Raw genomic sequence first — 27,199 nt, 5'->3', positions numbered from 1 at the left:
TGTGTTATTTTACTGTTAGAATAAGTTTGAAAATATCCTGTTCTAATTTCAGGATGGGTCTGTAACCATAATCAGTCTCTGTGGGAAGAGCTAGCTAAAGAGCCTTCCTACTCACCAGGAGATCCTGGCTTGGCCTGACAGTTCCTCCTTGCAGAACCTGGCTTTTCTGTCAGGCTCCTGTTTTGTATCTCTTCTCATACAAAGAAAAGACCTCACTGCACAGTCCTTGTAAGTGCTTGTTCAAGACACAGAGACCCTTCCTTGCAGCTAAGTCTTGGAAAGTGTTGAATGGTAAGTCTGGAGCTGATGGAAAGGTTACCATGACTCAGAGTTGAGCTGAAGCTGCTGTGACTGAAACACAGAGCACTAATCAGTACCTGATCACAGCAGCTTGTGGGAGAAGTGCATGTTAGAAGCCCCCTGTCAGCTCATCTGTGGCTTTCCATGCACAGAGAGCCAGACAGCAAAAGTCTGCAAGTCTTGAAGGAAATGGGGAATGTCTGTACTTTGGAATTTGAAGGTGTAGTCGTGACCATCAAGTGTAGTGGTTGCAAATGCTCCCTTAGGGAAGGCACCATGGCTTAGCTGGCTAAAGCACCTGTCTAGTAAACAGGAGATCGTGGGTTCAACTCCCAGTGGTGCCCTGCCTCTATAGCTTTCATCTCTTTTGCTCACATTTTCCTGTGTCTTTCTAGGAAACAGAAGAGACCTCCCTTGGCAATCCAAGTAATTGCTTGCTAAGGAAAAGGCTTCTTTGCAGAGAAGCATTGGAGAGAATCAAGTCACCAGCCTGCAGTTGATGAAAAGGCCATTGCGTAGGCAAGGAGGTTGCTTAGACTGCAATTGCTGTGACACGAGAGCCTGTGTCATGCGCCCATGCAATTCGCTGGGAATATCTATGCACAGAGACCCTTCTAGAGGGTTCTCTGCAGGGCTTGCAGGAAATGGAGAATTACTGTCCTTTCACCTTTCATTTTATTGTTTTTGATGAAACACGGAGCAGTTAAGGGAGAAGTCCCAGTGAGTGGCACCATGGCAGAGCTTGCCAAGAGACCTGCTGGATAAAAAGCAGATCCAGCATACAGTCCTGCCTTGCTGAGCGTGCCTCCTCTTGTCACCTTTTGGTCGATCTTTTTTGTTAACGGAGAAGTCCGACTCTGGCTAGCCATACAAATGCTTGCAAAAGAAATGGGTCTTTTTGCTGACAAGTGTAGAAAAGAGGCATCGGATAAACATGGAAACAAGATCAAGGTCTCTGTAACTCATCTTGCAACTGCAGCTCTTGGAGCTACAAGGCACTAAGCACAATATTACCACGGCTAGTCATAGGAGAGTCTCTGTGTGGTGGGATCCGCGGGGTACAATCCCAAACTGTGGAACTGCTCTGTCCTCTTCTCTCCAGGCTGGGCTGTGTCTTACAATGCTGCACTAGTGACAAGCAGCAAAACCCCCTCCATGTGCTGTGATCACTCAGCCAACAACATGCAGCAATGCACCCAACTAAGTGGCATGAATGCTCTATAAGCCACTCCTCAATTATACACAGAGAGAGACACCAGCATATCTCCCCAGCCCTCAGCCTTGCACCTCAGAAATGTACCGTCTTACACTGCTCAAAACCTCTTGAAAAGTGCAAGCTCATTAATTAATTCGCCACTTCCTCAAAAAGAAAGTGAACATGCACTAGCCTTTTTAATCTGAGCAGCTTTCCCAAGCACTTTGGACAATTTCACAAGTAAGTATAAAACATTAAAATAAGTTTATTAACTACAGAAAGATAGATTGTAAGTGATTATAAGTGTTAGGCAGAGAGGTCAAAGTTAGTTACATAAATGAAAATAGAATCTCAGTGTCACATTCTATACCTTTGGGGGAGCGGCTGTAACCCCATATTCCTCATTTTCATATAATCGTGATCTTACATATAAAGCATGACTTGTAAGGTATCGAGGAAAAGGATATGATCTGCTGAAAGTCATTTCTCTACCCATCTATGTATACCATTCATGCATATGAAGTTATGAGAATTGTGTAGTGTGGTTGTCATTATGCTGTAAGTTGGTGGAATCAGCCACCATCGGCATGAGGCTACACGAGGGGAATTGCTCAGCCTTGCTTGGAGAGACGCAGTGATGCTCACCTGACTCTGAAGAGGGCCACAAAGCCAATGGGGAAGGAAGGACATGATAAAAGGAGAGACATTCGCCATGCTTTATCTCTCTCTTCCACCTCCACCTACAGACACCACCACACCAAGCGACTGAAGAGCTGATCAAAGGGGAGACCCCAGCTGAAAAGCAACCAGCCAGCCTGTGGTGAGAAACATCTAAGTTTATAAGGGCACTGAAAGGGTTAAGATCAGCTTAGAATGTGTTTTGCTTTATTTCACGAAAACAGCGAGAAGTCCAGTGGCACCTTAAGGACTAAGAGATTTATTTGGGCATAAGCGGTCGTGGGTCAAAAACCCACTTCTTCAGATGCATGGAGTGAAAACTGCAGATACAGGCATAAATATATATTGGAACATGACATGAAAGGAGTTACCTTACAAGGGGAGAACCAGTGCTGAAGGCCAATTCAGTCAGGGTGGATGTGGTCCACTGCCAATAATTGATGGGGAGGTGTCAATACCAAGAGAGGGAAAATTGCTTTGTAGTGAGCCCGCCACTCCCAGTCCCTATTCAAGCTCAAAGTAATGGTGTTAAGTTTGCAAATAAATTGTAACTCTGCAATTTCTCTTTGAAGTCTGTTTTTGAAGTTTTTTGAATGGCTACTTTTAAATGTTAATGAATGTGAATGTGTGAATGTGTTAGTGAATGTGTAAATGGATTCTTGCTTGTGCAAGTCCCATATGGTCTAGTGGTCAGGATTCCTGGTTTTTACCCAGGTGGCCTGGGTTCATTTTCTAGTGTGGGAACAGGCCAGAGATTTTGCTCAGAGGGGAGGCAGGAAATGAAAAGAATGGGGAGGATCCTGCCAGCAGGGAGTTGGACAGTGTTGGGAGGGGATCCCAGAAGGGGGTGGGGGCAGGTCTGAGAGGAGATCAGGGAAGGATCCCAGCTGTGTGGGAAGTTGACACCTGGAGAGCACAGGCCTGGCATGGGAAGTGGGAAGAGTGACTCTGTCCTTCTAAACTCACCACTGGCAGACTCGGCAGGACTGGAAGAATTTTTGTTGGTAAATGTCAATTTCTGTGGAAACACACAACCCAATGGCAAAATATTTCCATCAATAATAATCAAAATTGACAGATGGGCAAAGTAAGAAACATGCTGCTTGAGAACGTGTCCTGTTCTAATCCTATAGGGTCCCTTCTGCCTTAGGCACCACCATGTGGGCGTTTCATTTCCTCCCATTTTCACACAGAGACACAATTTCCTTTGCATGGATCCATGAACAGCAAAACTGCCCTCTGTCTCTTGTCTGAGCCAGGGCATCTGATTCCATTGAAACCTTCTCTCCTGCAATGGCAATGGTCAGACAGAGGGGATGCGCCACCTTCCTCCCTAGCCCCCCGGCAGTGAGATATTCCCTCTCCTCTTCATGCTACTGGTGTTATTCCATGAGTCATCAAGGATGGAATAAAAAGCTGAGTTTACTCCAGGGTGAGGAAAGAAAGGCGCCACCAACTCCATGAAAATCTCAGTGCCCAGAGAAAACCTGCCCTGCTATTGGAATCACAGAGGTGCTGGCGATACGACGGAAAAGGGACTGTCTGAATTGCCAAGGCAGGGAATGAACAATCTACAGCAACATCATCAACCACAGACACACTCTGATCATGCTCCAGCCAGTAGGAAAATGGACAGGAATTCTTGCTGTTCAGCCATGGCCACACATACAGAGCTGCACAGCAGTGAGTGTGCTGGGGAAGCTGGTCTGAGCAAACAATTGGAAATGACCTTTCAGTGAGAACAGAACCATAAGTGTAGAAAGGCCTGTGTGTTAAGTGGTTGTGGCTGAGGGCTTAGGAGCTGGGTTATGACACCATAGGGTCTTTATGTGGAGGTTTGATTCTTGCCGGCAAGGCTGGTGTGTGGTGTCTTTCACACACCAGCCTTGCCTTGTTGTACTTTCAGTGTCAGATCACCCACAGTGCGCCAAGTCTAGACATATTTAGAGGCTAAGGACAAGTCAACATTTCAAACATTGAGTCTATGTCACTCAATTAATGGAGATGCTCTATGCCAGAGTTTCTCAAACTTCCTTTCACTACAACCCACTTCTGCCAAAAAAACTTATTACATGGTCCCTGGGAAGGAGGTGGAAGGATGCCATATCTTATACTGACATGTGCCAACTTCTCATAAACTCAAGGCTGGATCTGTGGGAAGAACGTCTCCCTACAGAAGAGACTAACACAATAGGAACAGGGATTCTTTGTTCAATCTGCAACTCTGAATAAGACACAGTTCTTTAGTTCATAGCTCCAACACCTGGCAATTTGCTGACCAGGCCTATCTTAGCAAGCAAGGCTTTCTGTTTATCCAGCTTTCTCTTAGCTGATCACGATTTGCTAGGCCTCTGGTCCCTTGACCATACTCTGACTTTGGCTCTGAAAAGAGCTGGCACAATCCATAGACCAGGTTGTTATACAAAAGGCACATGGATTTTAACTCTTCACATTCAGTAATGGCAAAGTTCTTGGTTCAGAGTTGTAGCAGTGATGGAAGAAACTGCAAGTTCAAATCAAGTTCTGGAGTCCATCCACAGCTGGGATGGGTCATTCAGTCCTTTGTCTGGAGCTTCAGTTTGTAGCAAAGTCCTTCCAGAGGTATGGAGCAGGATTGAAGACAAGATGGAGATGAGGCATCAGCCTTGTATAGTCTCTGCCATGTGGTCTTTGCTTTCTTTGTCCCAAGGACACTCTATCCACCATGTGTATAGAAAACCTGAGTTCTGTGCACAGGCAGGTCCCTGCATACCTTGCTGAGGCACAAGGCGAATCTGCCTTCTCTCAATGGGTCGATTGTATAGCTGATGATCCTTAATGGGCCATCAAGCAGGCTAGACAGAACTGACACCAACTTGTCTGGCTGGGGTGTTCCCCTGAAGCATAGCACAAGTTTGAAATACCAAGTAAATAAGTCATAACCAGTTATATGTTTGACAAATTTTGCTGCTTCTCTGCATTAGTGGTCTCTGAGCAGTTCATGATTCTCTCTAACATTACAGTTCTCCTCAAATACTGGCTGAATAATTACTGTGCACACTTGTTGGACTGGAGCTCATCTAAGAGCACTTTATTGAGGTCATTCAATGTATGAAATTCAAGATCCGATGGTTAATTTGAAAATCAGGGCTCTGGGGGGTCCTATTCTAATTCAGCCATTGACTGGCTTTGTGACCTAAGACAAGTCAATTCTCCTTTCTCAGCCTGAGCGTCTCCCTCTTTCAAGTAGGGATAATGATCCGCTCCTACCTACCTCAACACACTCACTCTTCCCCAACACACACACACACACACTGTCTCTCCACACACACAAACAGTCTCCACACTGCAGCTGAAAAGCAGCTGGCAATCTAGTAGGATGACCCTGGAACAATGGGATAGAGAAACCTGCATCACTGAAAGTGCAGCCACAAAGACACCACACACCAGCTTCCCCTAGCTGGCAAGAATCAAACCTCCACAGAAAGATTCCTGTGGTATCGTAGGCCAGCTTCCTAAGGCCTCAGCCTCAACCACTTAACACAGGGGCCTTTCTACACTCTGGTTCTGTTCTAACGGAAGGATCATTTCCAATTGTTCGCTCAGACAAGCTTGCCCAGCACCCTCACTGCTGTGCACCTCTGTATGTGTGGCCATGGCTGAACAGCAAGAATTCCTGCCCATTTCCCGTCTGGCTGGAGCATGGTTAGAGTGAGTTTGTGGTTAATGATGTTGCTGTAGATTGTTGGCTTCCTGCCTTGGCAATTCAGACAGTTCCTTTTCCCAACATATCTCCAGCACATCAGTCCCTGGCTGGGTCTCCTGCAGTGGAAAACATAAGAACATAAGAAAGGCCGTACTGGTCAGACCAAAGGTACATCTAGCCCAGTATCTGTCTACCGACAGTGGCCAATGCCAGGTGCCCCAGAGGAGTGAACCTAACAGGCAATGATCAAGTGATCTTCCTCCTGCCATCCATCTCCATCCTCTGACAAACAGAGGCTAGGGACACCATTCTTACCCATCCTGGCTAATAGCCATTTATGGACTTAGCCACCATGAATTTATCCAGTTCCCTTTTAAACATTGTTATAGTCCTAGCCTTCACAACCTCTTCAGGTAAGGAGTTCCACAAGTTGACTGTGCGCTGCATGAAGAAGAACTTCCTTTATTTGTTTTAAACCTGCTGCCTATTAATTTCATTTGGTGACCTCTAGTTCTTGTATTATGGGAATAAGTAAATAACTTTTCCTTATCCACTTTCTCAATGTCACTCATGACTTTATATACCTCTATCATATCCCCCCTTAGTCTCCTCTTTTCCAAGCTGAAGAGTCCTAGCCTCTTTAATCTTTCCTCGTATGGGACCCTCTCCAAACCCCTAATCATATTAGTTGCCCTTTTTTGAACCTTTTCTAGTGCTAGAATATCTTTTTTGAGGTGAGGAGACCACATCTGTACACAGTATTCGAGATGTGGGCATACCATGGATTTATATAAGGGCAATACTATATTCTCCGTCTTGTTCTCTATCCCCTTTTTAACGATTCCTAACATCCTGTTTGCTTTTTTGATCGCCTCTGCACACTGCGTGGACATCTTCAGAGAACTATCCACAATGACTCCAAGATCTTGTTCCTGACTCGTTGTAGCTAAATTAGCCCCCATCATATTGTATGTATATTTGGGGTTATTTTTCCCAATGTGCATTACTTTACATTTATCCACATTAAATTTCATTTGCCATTTGGTTGCCCAATCACTTAGTTTTGTGAGAGCTTTTTGAAGTTCTTCACAATCTGCTTTGGTCTTAACTATCTTGAGTAGTTTAGTATCATCTGTAAACTTTGCCACCTCACTGTTTACCCCTTTCTCCAGATCATTTATGAATAAATTGAATAGGATTGGTCCTAGGACTGACCCTTGGGGAACACCACTAGTTACCCCTCTCCATTCTGAGAATTTACCATTAATTCCTACCCTTTGTTCCCTGTCAGTTCTCAATCCATGAAAGGACCTTCCCTTTTATCCCATGACAACTTAATTTACGTAAGAGTCTTTGGTGAGGGACCTTGTCAAAGGCTTTCTGGAAATCCAAGTACACTATGTCCACCGGATCCCCCTTGTCCACATGTTTGTTGACCCCTTCAAAGAACTCTAATAGATTATTAAGACACGATTTCCTTTACAGAAACCATGTTGACTACTGCTCAATAATTTATGTTTTTCTATGTGTCTGACAATTTTATTCTTAATTATTGTTTCAACTAATTTGCCCTGCATCGACGTTAGACTTACCGGTCTGTAATTGCCGGATCACCTCTAGAGCCCTTTTTGAATATTGGCGTTACATTAGCTAACTTCCAATCATTGGGTACCGAAGCCGATTTAAAGGACAGGTTACAAACCTTAGTTAATAGTTCCGCAACTTCACATTTGAGTTCTTTCAGAACTCTTGGGTGAATGCCATCTGGTCCCGGTGACTTGTTAATGTTGAGTTTATCAATTAATTCCAAAACCTCCTCTAGTGACACTTCAATCTGTGACAGTTCCTCAGATTTGTCACCTACAAAAGCCAGGAATCTCCCTAACATCCTCAGCCGTGAAGACTGAAGCAAAGAATTCATTTAGTTTCTCCGCAATGACTTTATCGCCTTTAAGCGCTCCTTTGTATTTTGATCGTCAAGGCCCCACTGGTTGTTTAGCAGGCTTCCTGCTTCTGATGTACTTAAAAACATTTTGTTATTACCTTTGGAGTTTTGGCTAGCTGTTCTTCAAACTTCTCTTTGGCTTTTCTTATTACACTCTTGCACTTAAGTTGGCAGTGTTTATGCTCCTTTCTATTTGCCTCACTAGGATTTGACTTCCACTTTTAAAGGAAGTCTTTTTATCTCTCACTGCTTCTTTTACATGGTTGTTAAGCCACGATGGCTCTTTTTTAGTTCTTTTACTGTGTTTCTTAATTTGGGCTATACATTGAAGTTGGACCTCTATTATGGTGTCTTTAAAAAGGGCCCACGCAACTTGCAGGGATTTCATTTTAGTCACTCTACCTTTTAACTTTTGTTTAACTTTTGTTTAACTAACCATCTGCTTCCTCACCATGGGGAACAGGGGCAGAAAATGCTTTTAAAAGCCTTTGAAAAGTAAAAGTAAAACAAGCCAAGCAACCCCTCCCTTGCTTTGTGCTGGGTGGCCATCTGTGGGCTTCTGTGTGTGTGTGGGGGCTGGTGGGAGAGGTGTTCTGAGCACACCCGGTCAGGGAAGGTGGAGTTGGCCAAAGGGGCAGGTTGAATCTTTAGCAGAGAATTCCTTTCTCCATTGTGTTAGCTAAGCGTTGCTGTTAAATGTCAGCATTTGAAACAATCTGATTCTAACCTCCCTGCCATCTCTGTTGCTGTAGTTCTCACATCCTCTGCTCTTGTGATGTCACCACAAAACATGGTATCTTATTCCCAAAGTGTCCTGTGGGTTAGACAGGACTTAATTTTATAAGGTAAAACTGAGCATAACTACTTCCCTTCCCCTTTGACTTAGGAAAATAAATCCTGTTCCTCCCGTGCCCCAACCTGACCCAGCCCAGCCCCACCAGCGCTGCTGTGGCCAGGAGACAGGTGCCCTCTCACCTGTCCCTGATCTGCTGTGGTGAGAGAGAGCTGCGGGGGAGTTCTCTCTCCCTGGGGCAACCTGCACCCCAAGCCCCTTATTCCCAGCCCCAACCCAGAGCCCGCATCCCTAGCCGGAGCCCTCACACCCCTGCACCCCAACCCTTTGCTCCAGCCCTGAGCCTCTCATCCCCAACCCCACCCCAGAGACTGCAGCCGGAGCCCTGGCACCCCAACCTCTGCCCTTCCTGAGCCACCCTCCACACTTCTAACCCTTCAGCCTCACCTCACACACACCATCCATGTGCAGAATGAAGTTTGGAATGAGCACCAATAGACAGGTGAGGTGTCACACCTCACCTCCGTATTGGTGCACACAACAAAATTAATTCCGCACACGGACATAACAAATTAGAGGAAACACTGCTCCTGACTTTCAAACTCTCTCTCAGATCTTGAATTTCATATGTTGACTGATCAGAATAAAGTGCTCTCAAGTGAGCTACAGACCAACAGTGGTTCATAGTAATTATTCAGCAAGGAGTTTAGAAGACCTAGAACATTAGAGGAAATCATCTCTGCTAAGAGACAATTAATGGAGAGAAGCAGCAAGATTAATCCCGTACATTGGATTGGTTGTGACTTCTTTGCCTGATTTGTAAAAAGACCAAAAGGATCTGGGTCTCTCACTCGATAGCCCCCTGCTCGGCCAATCAGCACTGAGACTCTGAGGGCCGGGAGGCTGAGAGGTCTCACCAGATGTCCCAAAGGACGGCCCAGGTCACCATCAGACGGGATCACTCTCAGATCCAGCCCCACCTCTTGGTGAGGACCTCTGCAATGAGAGCAATACCCCTCCCCTGCCCGCACTCCAGACACGTCCCTCCTTGTTAGAGGGAGGGAAGCTGGGAAAAGGGAAAAAAGAAGCAAGAGGCGAAAGGAGGGAGGAAAGAGGAAAAGGAAAACCAAAAAGGACAAACCCCAATGTCCCCAGGGATTCCAACCATCAAACCCTAGGTAGGAAATCAAATTCTGCCACCTGAAGCCTAGAATGCTGCCTGCGCCAGGTGGATCAGACTGAACAGGTTCCAAAACTCTCTGAGCCTCTTACCTTCTCAAAGAGAAGTTTGTTTTCAGCACAATCTGTGGGAGGAAAGGAGAAAACTCCACAGAGGTTCCTCCTCATGCTCACATCCGTGAATCCTAATTCTCTCTCAGCCCTCGAAGAGAGACCTCGCGAAGGAGACTTGCGGCAGCAAAGCCGGGAGGTCTCAGAGACTGGCCTGGCCCTGCACCTCTGTCCTGCCCGGCTGATGTCGGGGTCTCTCTGTGAGGTCACCCCCTCCCCACCACCTTTGCCCAATAGGCCGAGTTCCTGCAAAAGGCCTTTGTGATGTCACTGCCACACCCATCCCTCCCTTCAAAGCTGATGTCCTGCCCCTGGCCAGACTCGTTGGGTGTTTGAGTGGTTTCCCCTGGATCTGGGGTTGCCAACTTTCTGACCCAACAAAACTGAACACCCTCATCCCGCCCCTTCACCGAGGTCCCGGCCCGCTCAATCCATCTCCTCCGTCGCCGCTCTCCCCACGCTCACTCACTCGCCATTTTCACCGGGCTGAGGAGGGCTGAGGAGAGTCCTTTTCAACTGGGTGTTGTCGGGACAGACCTGGGAAGGAGGCTGCCTGCCAAACACCTTTAAGAGGAGCCGTCCTCCCTGTCAGAAAATCATCTCCTCCTTCAGTTCAGTGACCGCCTGAATTGTTCCTTGTCTCGGCAGAGCCGGAGGATTGAAAGCAGCAACGTCAAACCCCTGTGCAGCTAGCAGGAATGGACACAGACTCTCCCTTGTATCTCAACAGAGGTTTAGTTTTACTCTTGGTAAACTACAAGGCTAAAGGGACGGGCGCTGGCACCAGATCTAAGGAATGAAATACAACACAATCATCATCGTTATGCCCATCGTTGCCCCTTTAACCTTCCGTTGTCTCTCTCTGACCACCGTCACCCTCCGTCGGTTCACTGAGATTGCCACACTCATTGCTTCCATCACACACCTGATCTCCAATTTTGCAGCCAAAAGAAAAGTGATAGGCTTTCTTAACCATAGTGTTTATACTGCACTTTTGTGACGCAAAAGTCACTTCACCACAAACATAGCACAAGTTATCTGCACTGTTCACACAAGTACGAGGCATCTCTGCTCACTTTGGCTAAAGAGAAATGGGTCCCTTTGCAAAATCAAACACTGACAAATAAGAGAGCAAGACACTGTATGATTTCTAGAGCTGATATAGGGCAATTGGTTCAGCTTCGTTATGATTGCATCATCCATGACTTCTAGGAATAACATGATGCAATTCATCGCTGTTGTCTTAGTGCCTGAGCATCCACAGAGCCAAACTACAGCCAGACCTGACCTCACTTTGAGGCTGGCTAAACTTAAAATGCTGCTGTGACACTGCTCTAGCACTGTGGAGAAGACAGTTGTACAGTGACTGGAGGGGTTTTCCATCCCTGTAATAGCTACATTGAGAGAACAATCTTTCATTTCATTTAGCACTATCTAACCATGGCTTAGGTCAGCTTAATTATACTGGTTCTGGGGTTTTTCACATCCTGAAAGACGTACTTGTTAGATGGTTTATCCCATCACCCTCCCATTCCCTGGTCCTTGTCGAGTGACCAGAGAGCATCAATACACAAAGTTCAAAGGTGCAAACAAGTCAATGTTTATTGCGGTAAACTTCCAGCAAGCAATGATTCCAATTTCCTTCCTCAGTGTCCCCCTTCCCAGCTCTGACACCACAGAGGCTTGCCTGTGTCCCTGTTCCCATTCCCTGTTCCTATTCCCCTTAGCAAAACATAATTCTAATTCCCCTACCCCCATTCCCATTCCCCCCACTTACTTCCTGATTGACTGCAGACTATATAGTAATACTTGAGTTCTGCTTAGCTATGCCTTAACCAATCATTTTACTGAAATGTAACTAACCAATCCTAACATATTGTAACATGATTATCTAACCAATTATACCCCACCACCTTAATTGGTTTACACTCAACAAATTAATTATACAGCAGACTGAAACAATCACAGCACCAGACAGAGATTATACAGACAAGCAATAGGAAAGGGGGGACTACAGTGCTAGAACAACACAGAAATGAGGATTTCACCCTCAGCTATTGATCAGTGAGTTGTTCCCAGACAGAATGCTGTCATGATAGAGGTTGTGGGTGCTGGTTGCTTAACTGTCTGGCCCACAGGGCAGGATTTCATGGTTCACCGTTACTTTCTCAGAATGCCAGCACCCATCTTTTGTTCACTTAAAATGCGAGCAGGAGATTACAACACCTCAGAACTCATGGAGCTCCAGGAAACATGTAACTTTAGGTCCGGGTGAGCGTGTCTAAAAATCAGCTGTGCTGTAGAAGGTCTCTAGGAGTTGAAAGAGATGTGCCACCTCGACCTCCCTAAAGAGTTCATCAACTATTAACAAAAACTAGGGTTCATAAGTCACAGTCTTTGTAGCAGGAGGATAGTGGGCTGGTCTAAAGTGCTAGGTTTTAAGACTCTTTTTTCCTATCTCTTGGATGTTTTGGTCTCTGCATAGAGACGTGGTTTCAAACCCCACTCCTGACATGATCATCTGGAGAAAATAGCCTCACTTCAATCTCCTGTGCAACAATAGAACCCTATTTGCTTAGCTTTTCTATTCCAGTAGTTGTGAGAGAAGCTCCAAACCAGGGGGAAACAGGGCCTGTTCTCTCGACCCATCAATTTTTGTCTTCCTTCATTCCAAGCCCTTTCCTCAGATACATCCGTATTTCCCACACTATCTTGTTTAATGTTCTTTGCTTTTATGAAACTTTAGGGTCATCATTTAATTGCCACACAACTGTACTTATGAAGTGAAGTGAAACACAATATTTTTCGGATATTCTTGCAGAAGAGTTTTGCTTTCTGACCTGGAATTGAACAGGACTGCCCGAGGGGGACAATGCTACTCCCTTTTCTTGGCTCATCCAAAAAACATAAGTTCTTGATGCCCTTTGGGTTCTCTGTTCTTCAAAGGCAAATGAGCTGGTTTAGTGGCTACTGAGAAAGCCTTAGAAAAGGGCCCCAAAATTGACAACGGGTGATTTTTGTAGTGTAGTGGTTATCACATTTGCCTAACATGCAAAAGATCCCTGGTTCAAAACCAGGCACAAACATTGTGGCTTTCCTTCCTTTGGCCTTTTATCACTCCAAGTCCTGTCTCAACTACATCCGTAGCTTCTGTGCTTTCTTCCTCATTTTTTTTCCTTTCATGGAGCTTTAAATTGAAAAGGAGAGGCTTAGCCGGCATTTTGAGGGAAGGAACAGACCATCATTTGGGAGACTGCCAGCTCCATAACAAATCTGAGCGTAGAAGAATCCCAACCCATTGTCCTGCATATTTAGCTCCCAGCCAGCAGTATTTCCCTTGCCTTTTTTTTTTTGAGCTAACCTTGAGTCCAGGGCGCACACACTCTCTCCGCCCCACACATCAAATCTGGCCCTGCTGCAAAGTGACCCCTAAGAACCAGCAACCTGCACGAGAGCATGACTGGGGGGAAAAGGTTTCCCATGAAGCTTATAAGCCACTGGCTGCGTTGGAAAGAGGCAGGCTCTGAGCGTAACAGTCAGCAAAGAAGGCCTGTTTGGGGATGTGGCTCAGTGGCTCAGTGCCTGATTCGCATGTATAAGGCCCTGGGTTCACTCCCTACATTTGCCTTTCACCCCTGCTGCTTTGCTCAGGCCCAGCTGGCATGTGGCCCAGCCAGTCTCCCTGCACAAGTGTCAGTCCTGAGCAGTGATGGCAAAGTGCCAATTGCATGGAAGCTCTGTGGGGGTTTCTGCTCCTAAAGCCCCAGGGTGACTCTAAGATTCCCATCCACTGAGCTGCTTGATGAGGAAGGAGCCCTCCTGAGTCCCAGGCTTCCTGTGTGAACATCTGATTTGTGGGAAGCAAGGGAGGGGGAGGGTAGGAGCAGAGGTGAGCTGTGGCAGGGGTAGGTGGCCCTTTTAGAACCATTTGTCCTGGGACAACAGGTTCTAAAATGGCTTCTAAATTTAACAACCGGCTCCTGCGAACTGGTGAAACTGCTCCAGCTCAGCACTGCGCTAACCCATTGCACCACTGGAGCCCAACTCAGGAATTGTCTCTTTGTTTCATGGATGGATTAGTGGAGTGGGGGGGTTGCATTAGCTAAAACAAATCCATATTAAAGGCTGCAGGATGGCAGCAGCAGAGGTGGGGAGCCTCCTTCCATGTGCTAGAGCTGGTTCCCCCTTCCGTTGCTCAGGGGAAGGTTGGTGCTTTGAGCCCACCTGGTGCTGGAACGTCCCATGGGTGAGATTAACGGGACTCTTGGGAAGGGAGGGGAAGTATTTTCTATCCCTGCCTAGCTCCATTGGTCTCCTGTGGCCCTTTTGGCTCTCTGCTCCCTGTTGGGGAGATGCAGAGACAAGCCCCATCTGGGTGGGTCTCTGAGAGGCTGTGTCCCATGGCATGTGTGGGGAGAGGGGTAGGGGTGGGATGGGGCTCAAGGAGAAGGTTGTGTGTGACAATGTGGGGAGGGGAGGGTGTGTTCCTTAGGATAGAAATGATGAAAACACAGGGAAGTGACAGTGAAGCCCCGTGTCTGAGTGTTATGACCCGGTGTGGTGCTGCCGTTCACCTTCCCCTCCTATGGTCTCAGCTTTCATTGAATCCAGCATTTTTTCACCTGTCCTCACCACAGAGGTGTCCCACATGCCTCAGCTACTGAGTGTCCCTCTTAGAGACGCCGAGGACTGGAACTGATTTCAGCTGCTGGACAGCTCTGCTAGGTCTTTATTCATTTGCACAGGAAAATGCTGAGTGTTTAAATTCATTTCAAGCCCCGCCCCCATTCAGCGAACTCCTGAACATACTGGAGATGGGTCTGGAAATCGATTTTCATTCGAAAAAGTTTTTAAAGGGAATCACTTGGATTGGAACTAGGAACCCATTACCCTGCTGGGAAACATTCACCCACTGATTTATACTCACAACAAGGAGTGTCCTGTATAGCCCAGAGCAGGAACAGTTTTTACCCTGGGGATTAGTAAACTTTCTCTCTATACAAACACCACAGCTTACAAACTCCCCACCCCCGCTCTGTGTCACCAGAGCACAACAACAACTCTCCTTGGGGCACACACAGCTCCCCAGCTCCCTGCCCGTCAGTCTCTCCAGCATTGCTCCAATCCCTTAAAGCAGGGTCTCAACCACGATTTACCTTAGGGCCGGTGCCAGTCCTCCAGTCCTCCCAGTGGCCAATAATGTCACTCATACCCCTCAGACCCCGCCCCCCAAAACTCCGCCCTTCACCTGCCTAAGGCTCTGGGAGGAGTTTGGGTGGGGAGGAGGTCTAGGTGCAGGCCCTGGGCTGGGGTTTGGGGGGCTGGTGGGTGGGAGAGTCGGGGGGTTGTTTGGGTGCAGGTGGGGTGCGAGGCTGGTCTCTGGGAGGGAGTTTGGGTGGGGGAGGGGTTCTGGGGTGCAGGCTCTGGGATGGAGTTTGGGTGCAGGGTGCAGGCTCTGGGCTGGGGCAGGGGGTAGCAGGAACAGGAGGAGGAGTGGGTTGCAGGTTCTGGGTGGGAGACTGGGGCGGGGGGGCGGGGGCTTGTGGGAAGGAGGAGGGGGTGCAGGCTGTGGGAGAGAGTTGGGGGCAGGGGTGTGTGGAGCGGGGAGCAGGCTCTGGGAGGGAGTTTGGGAGTGGGAAGAGGTATGTGGGGAGGGGGTGAGGGTGCAGGCTCTGGGAGGGGGTCAGGGATGCAGCACTTACCTGCGGAATAGGAGCTTGCTCTGTCCATCCCATGCATTGACCTGGTATTGCAGTGTCTCCAGGACCAGTGCCTCTCCTTCTGGGGAGAATTGTCTGGTTACAAAAGCAGAAAGAGTTTCACACTAAAGATGCTGATTTGAGAAGTTTTTTTTTTAAGTAGTTGAAAAATCAGGTCTCTTTAGTCCTTTGGTTTCTTCATGACAACATATTGTTAAAATTTCTTGGGAATGTTTTCTAAGCTACAGATAGATGTGTTTCTTAGTCTTGCTGGAGGATTATTTTAAAAACCAGAATTCTTCTGTTTGCTGTGAGTCTTTTCAACGATATGAAGGATGAATGCTTTTTGGACTGAGGGTCTGTTTGGGAGATGGTTGGGTGTGTGTGTGTGTGTGGTGGGGGGAACACAGATTGGTAGTACTTGAGGTCACATGTATGTCAATAATTAACTGGGGACATTAGGGTTTGTCCTTTTTGTTTCACATTTTCCTCCATCCCTCCCTCCTTTCTCTTCTTCTCTTGCTTATTTTGTTCTTTCTCCTGTTCCCCTCCCAACACCAGGAGGGAGGGGGGGTGTTACGGGGGAGGGCTCTGCAGCTCCCACTGTAGGAGGTCCACCCAAAAATGTGAGGCTGAAATAGTGCTCAGGCAGTCAGGACCAGATTAACCTTTTGTGGGTCCCGGCACCAAACATATTTGTAGGCCCCTATGTAGTCACTGTGGGCTCCGAGTGTGGGCCTGGTGGGGCAGTGCCATTGGTGCCATAGGATACCCGGTACTGAACCTCAGAGACATTTTTCATTTTGATCACACACCCCTACATGACTGTACGCATTGCCATACACAGCTCCCTCAGCCCCCGGGTTTTCTTATTGAGCTGTACACCCATGTGGGTTTACCAGTGTCCACAGTGAGCAGAACTTTCATAGTGATCAAGGAAACTCCCCACAGATTTATCTCCTTCCTCATTCAGACCTTCTCTAGCCATGTCTCCAGTACCCCCCATGTCACCAGTCACGGCAGATGGTCCTAGTCTCAGCTCAGAGTTCTAAAGCCAGCAGACACCTGATCAGGTCTGACAGATTCCCCTCAGCCCCCATCCTACCATGTGAGCCAGCCAGCTGCAAACACCATCTCCCCAAAGTCAGGACTGAGCCCTTGGGAATCCAAAGCCACCAGCCTCTCTCCCTCTGCTCCCATCTACATGCTAGTCTGCTACCTGGTCACCACCACCTCTCCCCATACTTGTTTCCTTTCCACTTTGGAAATGCTCCCACCCAGCTGGAAGCTCCCTCTGCCAGCCTGACCTGCTCCCTCCTTCCCTGCTCCCTGACATTCCTGTCCTACTGGTGCCCTCTGTTCCTTGAGGTGAACTCCAGTGTCTTTAGCTGCTCTAGCTTAATGGCCCCAGTAGTCACAGAGCCACCTGCAGCTTCTCTGGCTACAGCCATGGGGCCAGTTCCCAGAGGCCAGCCTTAGCCAGCTGCAGCTACTAGCCGCAGGAGGGGTGGCAATGCCAGGGCTGAGCGTGCTTGAACCTTGCAACGGCAGCACTAGGGGCTCTAAATCCTCAGCCCTGGCCCTAGGCAGCTGCAGACTCTGGAGTTAGGCACTTCCCTCCTCTAGGCCATGGCTTTAAATACCTGCGATTCCCATCACCTGCAGCAGAGGCCACCACCCCACGCCTCTGCCAGCACCTAGTCGTGCAGAAAGTGCAGCCTGAGTGATTTTGGAGGCTGGGGTGCCAGGAGGTTCCCATCCCTGAGCAGCAGCTCTGCAACAAGCTCACGTGCGTCCCAGTTGGGACATTAGCTGTTACTGACAAGGCTTGTCTGTGTTCTTTTTTTTATCTCATTGTTAGGTGTGAGAAGTATGAACTGTTGAATAGGTTCCATTAGTTGGTTAATAAGATGTCTACGAAGTAAATCACTGGCTTTAAAATAAGATCCAATCTGGAGCATATGAACTATTGACCCTGACTCCATCTCTGAGAGGGGACTTGTTTACCATCAGGGGACAGGCTCAAACCAGTCCAAACCGGTTTTTCCCGCCAAACCCAGCCCGCCGCGGTCCATCTCCTCAGCCCTTTTCCCGCCACAGAAGTGATATAAGGACGTGCTCAGCGCCTGCGCGGGGCCGTCCCCCCCCCAGCGACGGCCCCTCCACGGTCGGGTCTTCCCAGTGCTCCCGAGCCGGAGAGCGACGAACCCCCTGGGTCCCGCCGTGAGACTGAGGAACAGGAGGCCTGTCACCCCCATTCCTGCCGTCCTGCATCCCTGGTGTCCAGCCTCCCACGGAGCCCCCTTGGAGTGAGAGACCCCGGGGGGGGGGCACTGGGGCTGGGCAGGAAAGTGACTCTGCCCCGGGGAACCCGGGAGAAGCCTCAGAGCTGCCTCAGCCCCAGTGGAGCTGCAGCAGGAGCTGCCCCCGGCATCGCTGGGATTTGGGGGGCAGAGACTGGGGCCTGGCGGGGGATCCTGTGGTGTGGGGAGATGGGGGTGTCAGGCAGGGAGGAGAAGCTGGAGTTGGAGGGGGAAGGTCAGTGGGACGCGGGGGAGGGCCTTGAACGGTCTCTGTGCAGCCAGGAAATTCCCAAGTGGGGGGAGAAGTGGTGGGCGGGGTAGGGGAGGGGGTTAATTGATCCTGTCCCTGTTTGTGCCACTTGGCTCTCGCCCCGATACAAATTCTCTCTAGTTCTGCCCCTTTTCTCTCTCAGTGTCTCACACGGGCTATAAAATCTGGGGCGATTTCCCCCCTTTCCCCTCCAATGATCAGCTCTCCCGTCTCCCCCGATTTCCCCCGTTCTCCCCATGAGTCTCAAACGTCAGTTTAAAATCTTCTCTCGTGAGGGGCATTTTCCACCCGTGTTATCTGCAGCGATTTGTCCTTGTGTAGGTGGGAAATTGTTGCCCTGCGTCATTCCCAGCACATGGCTGCCCCTGGAGTGGGGGTGGGATGGCTCAGTGGCTTAATGCTCAAATAAATTTGTTAGTCTCTAAGGTTCCACAAGTACTCCTGTTCTTTTTGTGGATACAGACTAACACGGCTGCTGCTCTGAAACTATGTAACTGTACTCTCTATGCCAGGATCTAAATCATGAATGAAGATATTGAACAGAACTGGACCCAGAGCTGAGCATGGTGGGACCCCACTCCTTATGCCCTTCCGGCCTGACTGTGAACCACTGATAACTACTCTCTGGGAACAGTTTCCCAACCAGTTATGCACCCACCTTAGAGTAGTTCCATCTAGGTTGTATTTCCCTAGTTTGTTAAGGAGAAGGTCATGTGAGACTGCATTGAAAGCCTTCCTAAAGTCTAGATAAACCATATCTGCCGCTTCCCCCCATCCGCAAGGTTTGTTACCCAGTCAAAGAAAGCTATCGGGGGCTGGTTTGACACAACTTGTCCTTGATAAATCCAAGCTGGCTATTGCTTCTCTCCCTATTATCTTCTAGATGTTTTCAGATGGATTCCTGAATTGTTTGCTGCATTATCTTCCTGGTGCAGAAGTTAAGCTGACTGGTCTGTAACTGCCTGGCTTGTCCTTATTTCCTTTTTCATATATGGGAACTACATTTGCCCTTTTCCAGTCTGCTGGAATCTCTCCCATCTTCCATGACTTTTCAACTATAATAACCAAAGTAAAACTAGCCCATTGGGTCTGTGAGCAGGTAAATCGCCTCCCTCGCCCAGCAGCTCCCCCAGGGCAATGACCCAATGCCTCCCCCCACCACAGGGACAGAAGCTGAAAGTCCATCTGATGGCAGGTCAGGGGCTAGCGTGGAATGTGCTGGGATCTCGGCCTGGGCCCTAGTGGGGTAGGTGACCCCGTCACCCGTAACCACACCCAGCAAGGCCTGCACCGATTTTCTCCCTGTCTGTGAGTCCCAGCAGAGAGACCAGGGACTCATTGGTCCATGGAGAATGAGCTTTCCCCCAGCTGGGGGCTGCAAACCAGTGATCAAGGGCAGCGGGTGAGGGGAGCTTGCACTAGCGCTCCTGCAGGGTCCATGGTGTGGGGTGAACAGAGAAATCCAGTGTCCAGGGCTCTCAGGCCACGTGTCCATTCCACTGCAGGAGGGGATCTGGGAGCAGCCCGAGGGGACTGGGGCAGGAGTCGGGAAAGCAGCCGTCTGGGAGAAGGAGGGAATTCAGCTGTGCTGGGGAAGCTGGGCTGAGCAGAGATGCTGCTGCAGATGCTGCTAGTTCCCTGAGTACGACGCTGCAGCACTTTAACTACATGGTTAATATAGAGGTTGCAGCTCAGCTGAGTAGTGTGCTGCACTCATTTTAATGGTGTTAGTGGCTTTGCCAGGGTATAAAACCAGGGCCGCCCAGAGGATTCCGGGGGCCTGGGGTCTTCGGCAGGGGCCCCACTTCGGCGGTAATTTGCGGCGGGGGCCCTTCCGCTTCATGACCCGCCACCGAAGTGCCCCGGAGACCCGTGGCGGGGACCCTGCTGCCGAATTACCGCCAAGACCGGCTGCACGTCGGCGGCGGGTCCCGCCGCAGTAATTCGCCAGCAGAGGGTCCTTCCACCCCAGAGCGGAAGGATTCCCGCCGAAGACCGGGAGCAGAAGAAGCTCCAAGGGCCCGGTCCCGCAAGAGTTTTCCGGGCTCCCGGAGCGAGTGAAGGACCCTGCCCAGGGGCCCCGAAAAACTCGTAGGGGCCCTGCGGGCCCGGGCCTGGGGCAAATTGCCCTCTTGCCCCTCTCGGCGGCCCTGTATAAAACTGAGGTGCAGCTTCACCCTGGTCACACCCCTCTATCCCTGCTCCACCCCTCCCCTCCAGCCTGTCCATGCTCCCCTCCCGAGCACTCCTTGTGCCTACAGCTGCTGGGGAGGCACAAGTGGCACCTGTGTGGGAGGAATTTCCAGGGTGGGGAGGGCTTTACCCTTCCCTACAGCCCCTTTGGCCCACCCTGGGCAGCATGGGAGGCAGAGCACAGTGGTGGGCTGGGGCCAGATTTCAAGAATGTCTCTTGATGTCAGATCCAAATATGGGATCCTGCCTTTACATGCGTAGGGGCTGGACACCTGCAGTGCCCAAGGACTCCACATGCAGCTGTGGCTGCAGTTGGAACAAGTTCCCTGCAGTCCTGTAGTTCAAAGGAGAAACTGAGGTACCCAAAATTAGGCCATTGTTGTAAATTGAGGCCTTTCCGCCTTGCCCGTTAACAACAGTCGGTGGGCTAAGGCTCATTGGAAGTCACTGTTTAGACTTGATCACGGCTGACGTAGTCCTGGTCATAAGCAGAAGCCTGGCAGTGAAAGGTCCTGATTCCATCCCCAGCCTCCAGAGGCAGATGGTCCCCCAGGGATGGAACAACCCTGGGGAATATTTTACACTCACAGTCTTTCCCACGGGCTGGGTAATTCCACAGTCTCATTCACAGGGCTGAGAACCTCAGGGTTAAGTTGCACAAAGTGAAACTAACTGAAATGTGCCCCCTGCGCTGCACGCTGTGCTGTGCTGCCCTGGGGAGATGTGGCTTTAAGCTGCTGTCCCAGCCCCTTCCCACTCTCAAGAAGGACTGGGCCAAAAGAGATCTGATGAGGTTCAACAAGCGTAAGGATTTTTATCTCTCTAGGCCGATCTGATCAGAAGATCTCGGGGAGCCTTACAGTTTATCTCCCGCTGAGTCCCCTTTAAGGCCATCTATCAGAGCTGACTTTAATGAACTCCACACACACAAAGCTATAAAATAAAACAACAACACTTTATTTGCTAAGGGAGAGGAAGGAATGGAAAGGGGAATGGATTAATGATTCTGGAGATTCGAATAACACACAGGCACTTATAATACAAGATGTTCTATCTTTACAGACATCAGCGATAAAGGGGTGCAGGATCCAGAAAAGAGAAGCCAGTAGTGAACACTGACCGTGGACAACAGATGAAACAGACAGGTACGTATCCCTATCTTAACTCCCACCCTAACCCGCTTTGCGTCGCCCTGAGTGCACGATTGATCTAACTAATCGGACCAGGTCCGTGTATGCAAGTTTGCTTTCCCAAAACAACAAACAAACAACCCCAACTTAATTAGTAAGTAGCTATTGCAGGCCCATAGCCAGTGGCAAGATTGTACCGCACCAGGAGAGAGAGCAGCCACCTGCACCTCTGACAGCTCAAAAGCTCAAGAGCCAGTGCCCTGGCCCTCCCTCATTGGTCTCTGTAGGGAGCTGTTGCTGGGCAAGGTCAGATTCCTGCTCTTCCCACTTTCCCGCCTTTTCTAGGTACTGAGGAACAAGAACCTGACCCCAATGGAGGTCGCCTTGTCCTTTACCAAAACAAAATGGCCTTTGATTTACAGAACTTATTTTAACTTTTATACAGAATAATTCGCAAACATGTATACTGAAATTAACATTTCCCCCTCTTGTCGGTGTTACACCTGTTTTAAAAAGATGTAACTGCCGACACCTGTGGCTTTGCCAAATTATGACCCACCCGATGAATAAATTGTCACATGGCGAAAAATTTGCATTGAACCCAAATACAACCATAGTATTACAGAGGGGGTAGTGCTGATTAAAACATTCCTTATCGCAGACTGGGGATGTGTAATAACTGTTTGATTTGCTTCTTCCTAATTACCACGGACCAGTTAAACTAGGAATAGGAGAAGGAAGAACCAAAACAAATTGGTATACTCTTATTCCATACGGACCTACCATAGACCATTTACCAGAGTCTGCCGTTGTAACATTCATTTTAAACCTCCCTATACAAGTCTAACTATTTACGGGAAAATTTAACCTTGATCTTACTGCAGTAGAAAGTTTTACAATGAAAAGACTCTTCCTGCTTTACATCCATTTCCTGCATAGACGAACTATTGCAAGAAGGTGTGGATACAACAGTACATTGAGAGCCGAGAAGGAAGGACTGTGCTGGAGTACTAATTCTGAACATGGCACTAGGTCTTTCATGAACCCAAGGAGCTGATATATTTCCAGAAACCCACCCCATGGTACATGCTCAGGTACTTCCAATTTAATGCAACCGCAAATCTGAGAACTGTTGGGCACCCTAAGTTTGGTACAATTCCCAAAAGAGGTTTTACTATATCCCACTTACATGACATTTCTGTTTTTTCTCTGCATCCCACAGGTGCAGCCTGATAGTTAAGGCACATTTCTGAAATTACTGCTTGAAATATACCTGCCTTGTTCGATCTTTCTTTGACCCACTTGAGCACACAGCACGGTTCTTCCTTGATCATTAAAACAGAAATGGGGTCATTTTGTTCCAAAGGATCCAGGGTGGCCATGGGATCCTCTGTGGCATAATGACTCCTGTTATACAGAACAGATGGTCACCTTCAACCAAATCAATTAACCAAACCTTAACAAATACAGTGCAACCTATATACATAGAGAATAGGATGATGGCGGTCATGTCGATCTAGGAATGGAAGAGAAAATATGATTGGCACAGTTAAATGGGTTGATTTCCTTTCCATTCCTTTACCTGGCTGCTATGGAATCACTTTAATTTGATCCCCTTCTTTGCTGGTATTTGAACCTGATATACAGAGGCACTTGCTCCGTTTGTTATGATAACTGGACCCACCCAACGAGGACTAAGGACATGGCCTTTTCTATATAATACCTAAACATTACCTTTGTACCAACCACCCATCCTACATCATTAATGTGGCCTAACCAAGCACTAATGACTTGGTTATTAGCTTTAGTTGAGGAGCTACTCGATGTTGAAGACTGCTGATGGTGTCTAGCAACTGTGACATGTATAAGTCTATTTGCACCCTGGGAAGGTACTCATCCGGTGGAACTCCTCCCACCCACTAAAGTTCAGGGTGTGCATAATTCTCCCAGTTAGCATCTCGTGCGGTGAAAACCCTCACACAGTTCTAGTAGATCGCATGGCCGCTAGGATATATGGGAGTTTGCTATCCCAATCCCTTCCTTGCACATCTATTACTTTTCTAAGAGCAGTTTTCATGGCTCTATTAGCCTCTCGACGATAACAGATTTTGCGGGTGAGCAGCTATGTGCAACCGCTGTTTGATGTTTAAGGCCGCACACAGCGCTTTTGTGACTTCACCCACAAAGTGTGGTCCTCTGTCTGAATCTATTTCTGATGGGATACCAAATCGAGAAAAGGTTTGTTCCAGTATTTCCTCCTTTATGTTAGGCAACCACGCCACTTAGACACCCGTTCCAAAGTTTTGGACGCAGCATAGTGTCCCTGGCCATGAGCTACAGTTATTAGTTCTTTTCGTGGAGTTATTGGCATAACCAGTACAGGTAATTCACAGTTTGGTGATGTTGCTATAATCAATCCGTTTTTGTCCTTACATATCCTTGATGTTTCCCTGCTGTTAAAAGGGCTTGGAGATCATTATCCTGTTTTTGCAGGGTCAAGATGCCATGGCCTGCTGACACATCTGGAGACGGCATCTTAACTACAGCAGCTGAAATTGGGTCTTATCCATGTATATGCTGATCCTAACCTAGCAGCTTGTTTTGCTAGCTGATTGGCCTGATTGTCAAGCGTGGCCAGAACCGACCCTCTCGTGTGGGCTTTTACTTTGACTCTTTTCTTTCCAGATGGGGGGGCTTGAACCTCCCAACTAGAAGCAGAAGACAGACAGATGTTTTCTCAGGTGCTACCCCCAGACTGATGACTGCCTACGACTGCATTTGTTGTGCATTGTGCAGCGGTAGCTCACTCCACCACCACCACTTTTGCTGTGTCTCCTGGATTGCAGCAACCCAGCAAACAGGATGCCCTTCGGTGACAAGCACTCCCATCAACTGCCCAGAGTGTTAACCCTTTCCTTGTACTTCTTCCCAGAATGTTGCTAGAGAATGGAGAGAAGATAGTAAGCCCAAAGGATCAACTGCAACATTGATGCTCCATCTCCTGCGAATCGGAACATAGGGAAGGATTCGGATAGCATCTCGGTGGGGGATCTTCTCTGACTGAGGATCGATTGACCAGACTTAGAGTCCATCCCGGGAGGATACTAACTTCCTCCTTAATTCTTCATTCATGACAGATTTTTTATAGGAGTATGTGTCCTCACTACAATGAGAGCTGCTACACTTAAATATTCCTCTAAATGTTAGGGACCATAGGGACCATACCAGGGCGAATACACGCACGTTCGCAAGCTGAAAACCTCGCCTCCCAGTTTGGTTTTGGAAACCATCAGTCTCACCTGGCCAATTTGTTTTACTGCAGCAAAACAGCTCCAGTGCTTGCTGAGTAGCTGCTGCAGAGTGCAAAGTAAAATGGCAGCAGGCAGAGTTTAGGAGGGCAGCGTGGCCAGAACCTTTCTAAGATCATTAAAAAGGCACCTTTCACTTTGAAGTCAAATCCCAGTGAGGAAAAGACAAACCACCCAACTAGAAGCAGAACACAGCAAGACAGATGGTTTCCTCAGGTGCAGGAGGGGGTTTGGGTGCTGGGTGCAGGGTCTGGGCTGGGACAGGGGGTTGGGGTGCGGGAGGGGGCTTGGGGCTGGGTGCAGGGTCTGGGCTGGGACAGGGGTTTGGGGTTTGGGAGCAGAAGGGGGTACAAGCTCTAGGAGGGGGTTTGGGTTCTGGGTGCAGGGTCTGGGCTGGGACAGGGGGTTGGGGGGGAGGAGGTCCATGGGATGCAGGAAGTCTGCCAAACGGTCAGCAAAGCCACTAGGCAATCGGTGCTAAAGGAGCACTCCAGGAAGACCAGGCCACTGCGGCGAAGCTAAAAAAGTTCCTTGCTTCTGTCTTCACTGCAGAGGATGCGGAGGAAATCCAGACACGCCAGCCCTTCTTTTGAGGTGACAGATGCTAGAATCAAAGAATTATAGACCCATCAGGTTAGAAGGCACTGCAAGGTCCAGGGAGGGTGTTTGGGTGAAGAAGGGGGTTTGGGGTGTAGGCTCTGGGAGGGAGTTTGGGTTCTGGGTGCAGGGTCTGGGCTGGGACAGGGGGTTGGGGTTTGGGAGCAGAAAAGGGTACAAGCTCTAGGAGGGAGTTTGGGTTCTGGGTGCAGGGTCTGGGCTGGGACAGGGGGTTGGGGGTTGGGAGCAGAAGGGGGTACAAGCTCTAGGAGGGGGTTTGGGTGCAGGGTCTGGGCTGGGACAGGGGGTTTGGGTGCAGGAGGGGGTACAAGCTCTAGGAGGGAGTTTGGGTTCTGGGTGCAGGGTCTGGGCTGGGACAGGGGGTTGGGGTGCAGGAGGGGGTTTGGGTGCTAGGTGCAGGGTCTGGGCTGGGACAGGGGGTTGGGGTGCAGGAGGGGGCTTGGGGGCTGGGTGCAGGGTCTGGGCTGGGACAGGGGTTTGGGGTTTGGGAGCAGAAGGGGGTACAAGCTCTAGGAGGGGGTTTGGGTTCTGGGTGCAGGGTCTGGGCTGGGACAGGCGGTTGGGGTGCAGGAGGGGGTACATGGGATGCAGGAAGTCTGCCAAACGGTCAGCAAAGCCACTAGGCAATCGGTGCTAAAGGAGCACTCCAGGAAGACCAGGCCACTGCGGCGAAGCTAAAAAAGTTCCTTGCTTCTGTCTTCACTGCAGAGGATGCGGAGGAAATCCAGACACGCCAGCCCTTCTTTTGAGGTGACAGATGCTAGAATCAAAGAATTATAGACCCATCAGGTTAGAAGGCACTGCAAGGTCCAGGGAGGGTGTTTGGGTGAAGAAGGGGGTTTGGGGTGTAGGCTCTGGGAGGGAGTTTGGGTTCTGGGTGCAGGGTCTGGGCTGGGACAGGGGGTTGGGGGTTGGGTGCAGAAGGGGGTACAAGCTCTAGGAGGGAGTTTGGGTTCTGGGTGCAGGGTCTGGGCTGGGACAGGGGTTGGGGTGCAGGAGGGGTTGGGGTGCTAGGTGCAGGGTCTGGGCTGGGAGTGGGGGTTGGGGTTTGGGAGCAGAAAGGGGTACAAACGAGGGGGTTTGGGTGGGTGCAGGGTCTGGGCTGGGACAGGGGTTGGGGTGCAGGAGGGTACAAGCTCTAGGAGGGAGTTTGGGTTCTGGGTGCAGGGTCTGGGCTGGGACAGGGGTGCAGAGGGGTACAAGCTCTAGGAGGGAGTTTGGGTTCTGGGTGCAGGGTCTGGGCTGGGACAGGGGGTTGGGGTGCAGGAGGGGTTTGGGTGCTAGGTGCAGGGTCTGGGCTGGGACAGGGGTGGGGGTGCTGGTGGGGGCTTGGGGGCTGGGGGCAGGGTCTGGGCGGGGTCTGGGGTTTGGGGTTTGGGAGCAGAAGGGGGTACAAGCTCTAGGAGGGAGTTTGGGTTCTGGGTGCAGGGTCTGGGCTGGGACAGGGGGTTGGGGTGCAGGAGGGGGTTTGGGTGCTAGGTGCAGGGTCTGGGCTGGGACAGGGGGTTGGGGTGCAGGAGGGGGCTTGGGGGCTGGGTGCAGGGTCTGGGCTGGGACAGGGGTTTGGGGTTTGGGAGCAGAAGGGGGTACAAGCTCTAGGAGGGGGTTTGGGTTCTGGGTGCAGGGTCTGGGCTGGGACAGGCGGTTGGGGTGCAGGCGCGGGTGTGGGAGCTAGGTGCAGGGTCTGGGCTGGGACCGGGGGGTGGGGTTTGGGAGCAGAAAAGGGTACAAACGAGGGAGTTTGGGTGCTGGGTGCAGGGTCTGGGCTGGGACAGGGGGTTGGGGTTTGGG

General features: G+C 49.5%; 1 protein-coding gene, 1 long non-coding RNA gene and 1 other non-coding gene across 6 annotated transcripts in view; all 3 read left to right on the top strand.

Moving 5' to 3' along the window:
- The first annotated feature begins 570 nt into the window (after positions 1 to 570).
- TRNAT-AGU lies at positions 571 to 644 on the top strand. The gene has a single exon. It is a non-coding gene; the product is annotated as a tRNA-Thr (tRNA).
- Positions 645 to 17,850: 17,206 nt separating this feature from the next.
- Positions 17,851 to 22,884, top strand: LOC120385174. Of its 4 annotated transcripts, none has more exons than XR_005589327.1 (3): positions 17,851 to 17,894; positions 21,415 to 21,497; positions 22,422 to 22,884. It is a non-coding gene; the product is annotated as an uncharacterized LOC120385174 (long non-coding RNA). The 4 variants fall into 4 exon arrangements; XR_005589325.1 differs by lacking the exon at positions 17,851 to 17,894 and adding an exon at positions 18,682 to 18,725; XR_005589326.1 differs by lacking the exon at positions 17,851 to 17,894 and adding an exon at positions 19,085 to 19,109.
- Positions 22,885 to 25,328: 2,444 nt separating this feature from the next.
- The window catches only part of LOC120385157 (anoctamin-7-like), a 39,071-nt gene continuing 37,200 nt past the window's right edge, over positions 25,329 to 27,199 (top strand). Inside the window, exon 1 of the mRNA XM_039504280.1 lies at positions 25,329 to 25,384. Within this exon, the coding sequence (XP_039360214.1) occupies positions 25,346 to 25,384 (39 nt within the window). The 5' untranslated portion in view covers positions 25,329 to 25,345. The remainder of the gene's footprint in view (positions 25,385 to 27,199) is intronic.

This window comes from Mauremys reevesii, linkage group 17 (genome assembly GCF_016161935.1).
Source record: "Mauremys reevesii isolate NIE-2019 linkage group 17, ASM1616193v1, whole genome shotgun sequence".
In the NCBI taxonomy this organism is placed as follows: Eukaryota; Metazoa; Chordata; order Testudines; family Geoemydidae; genus Mauremys; species Mauremys reevesii.
This window is presented reverse-complemented; position numbering and strand designations above follow the sequence as displayed.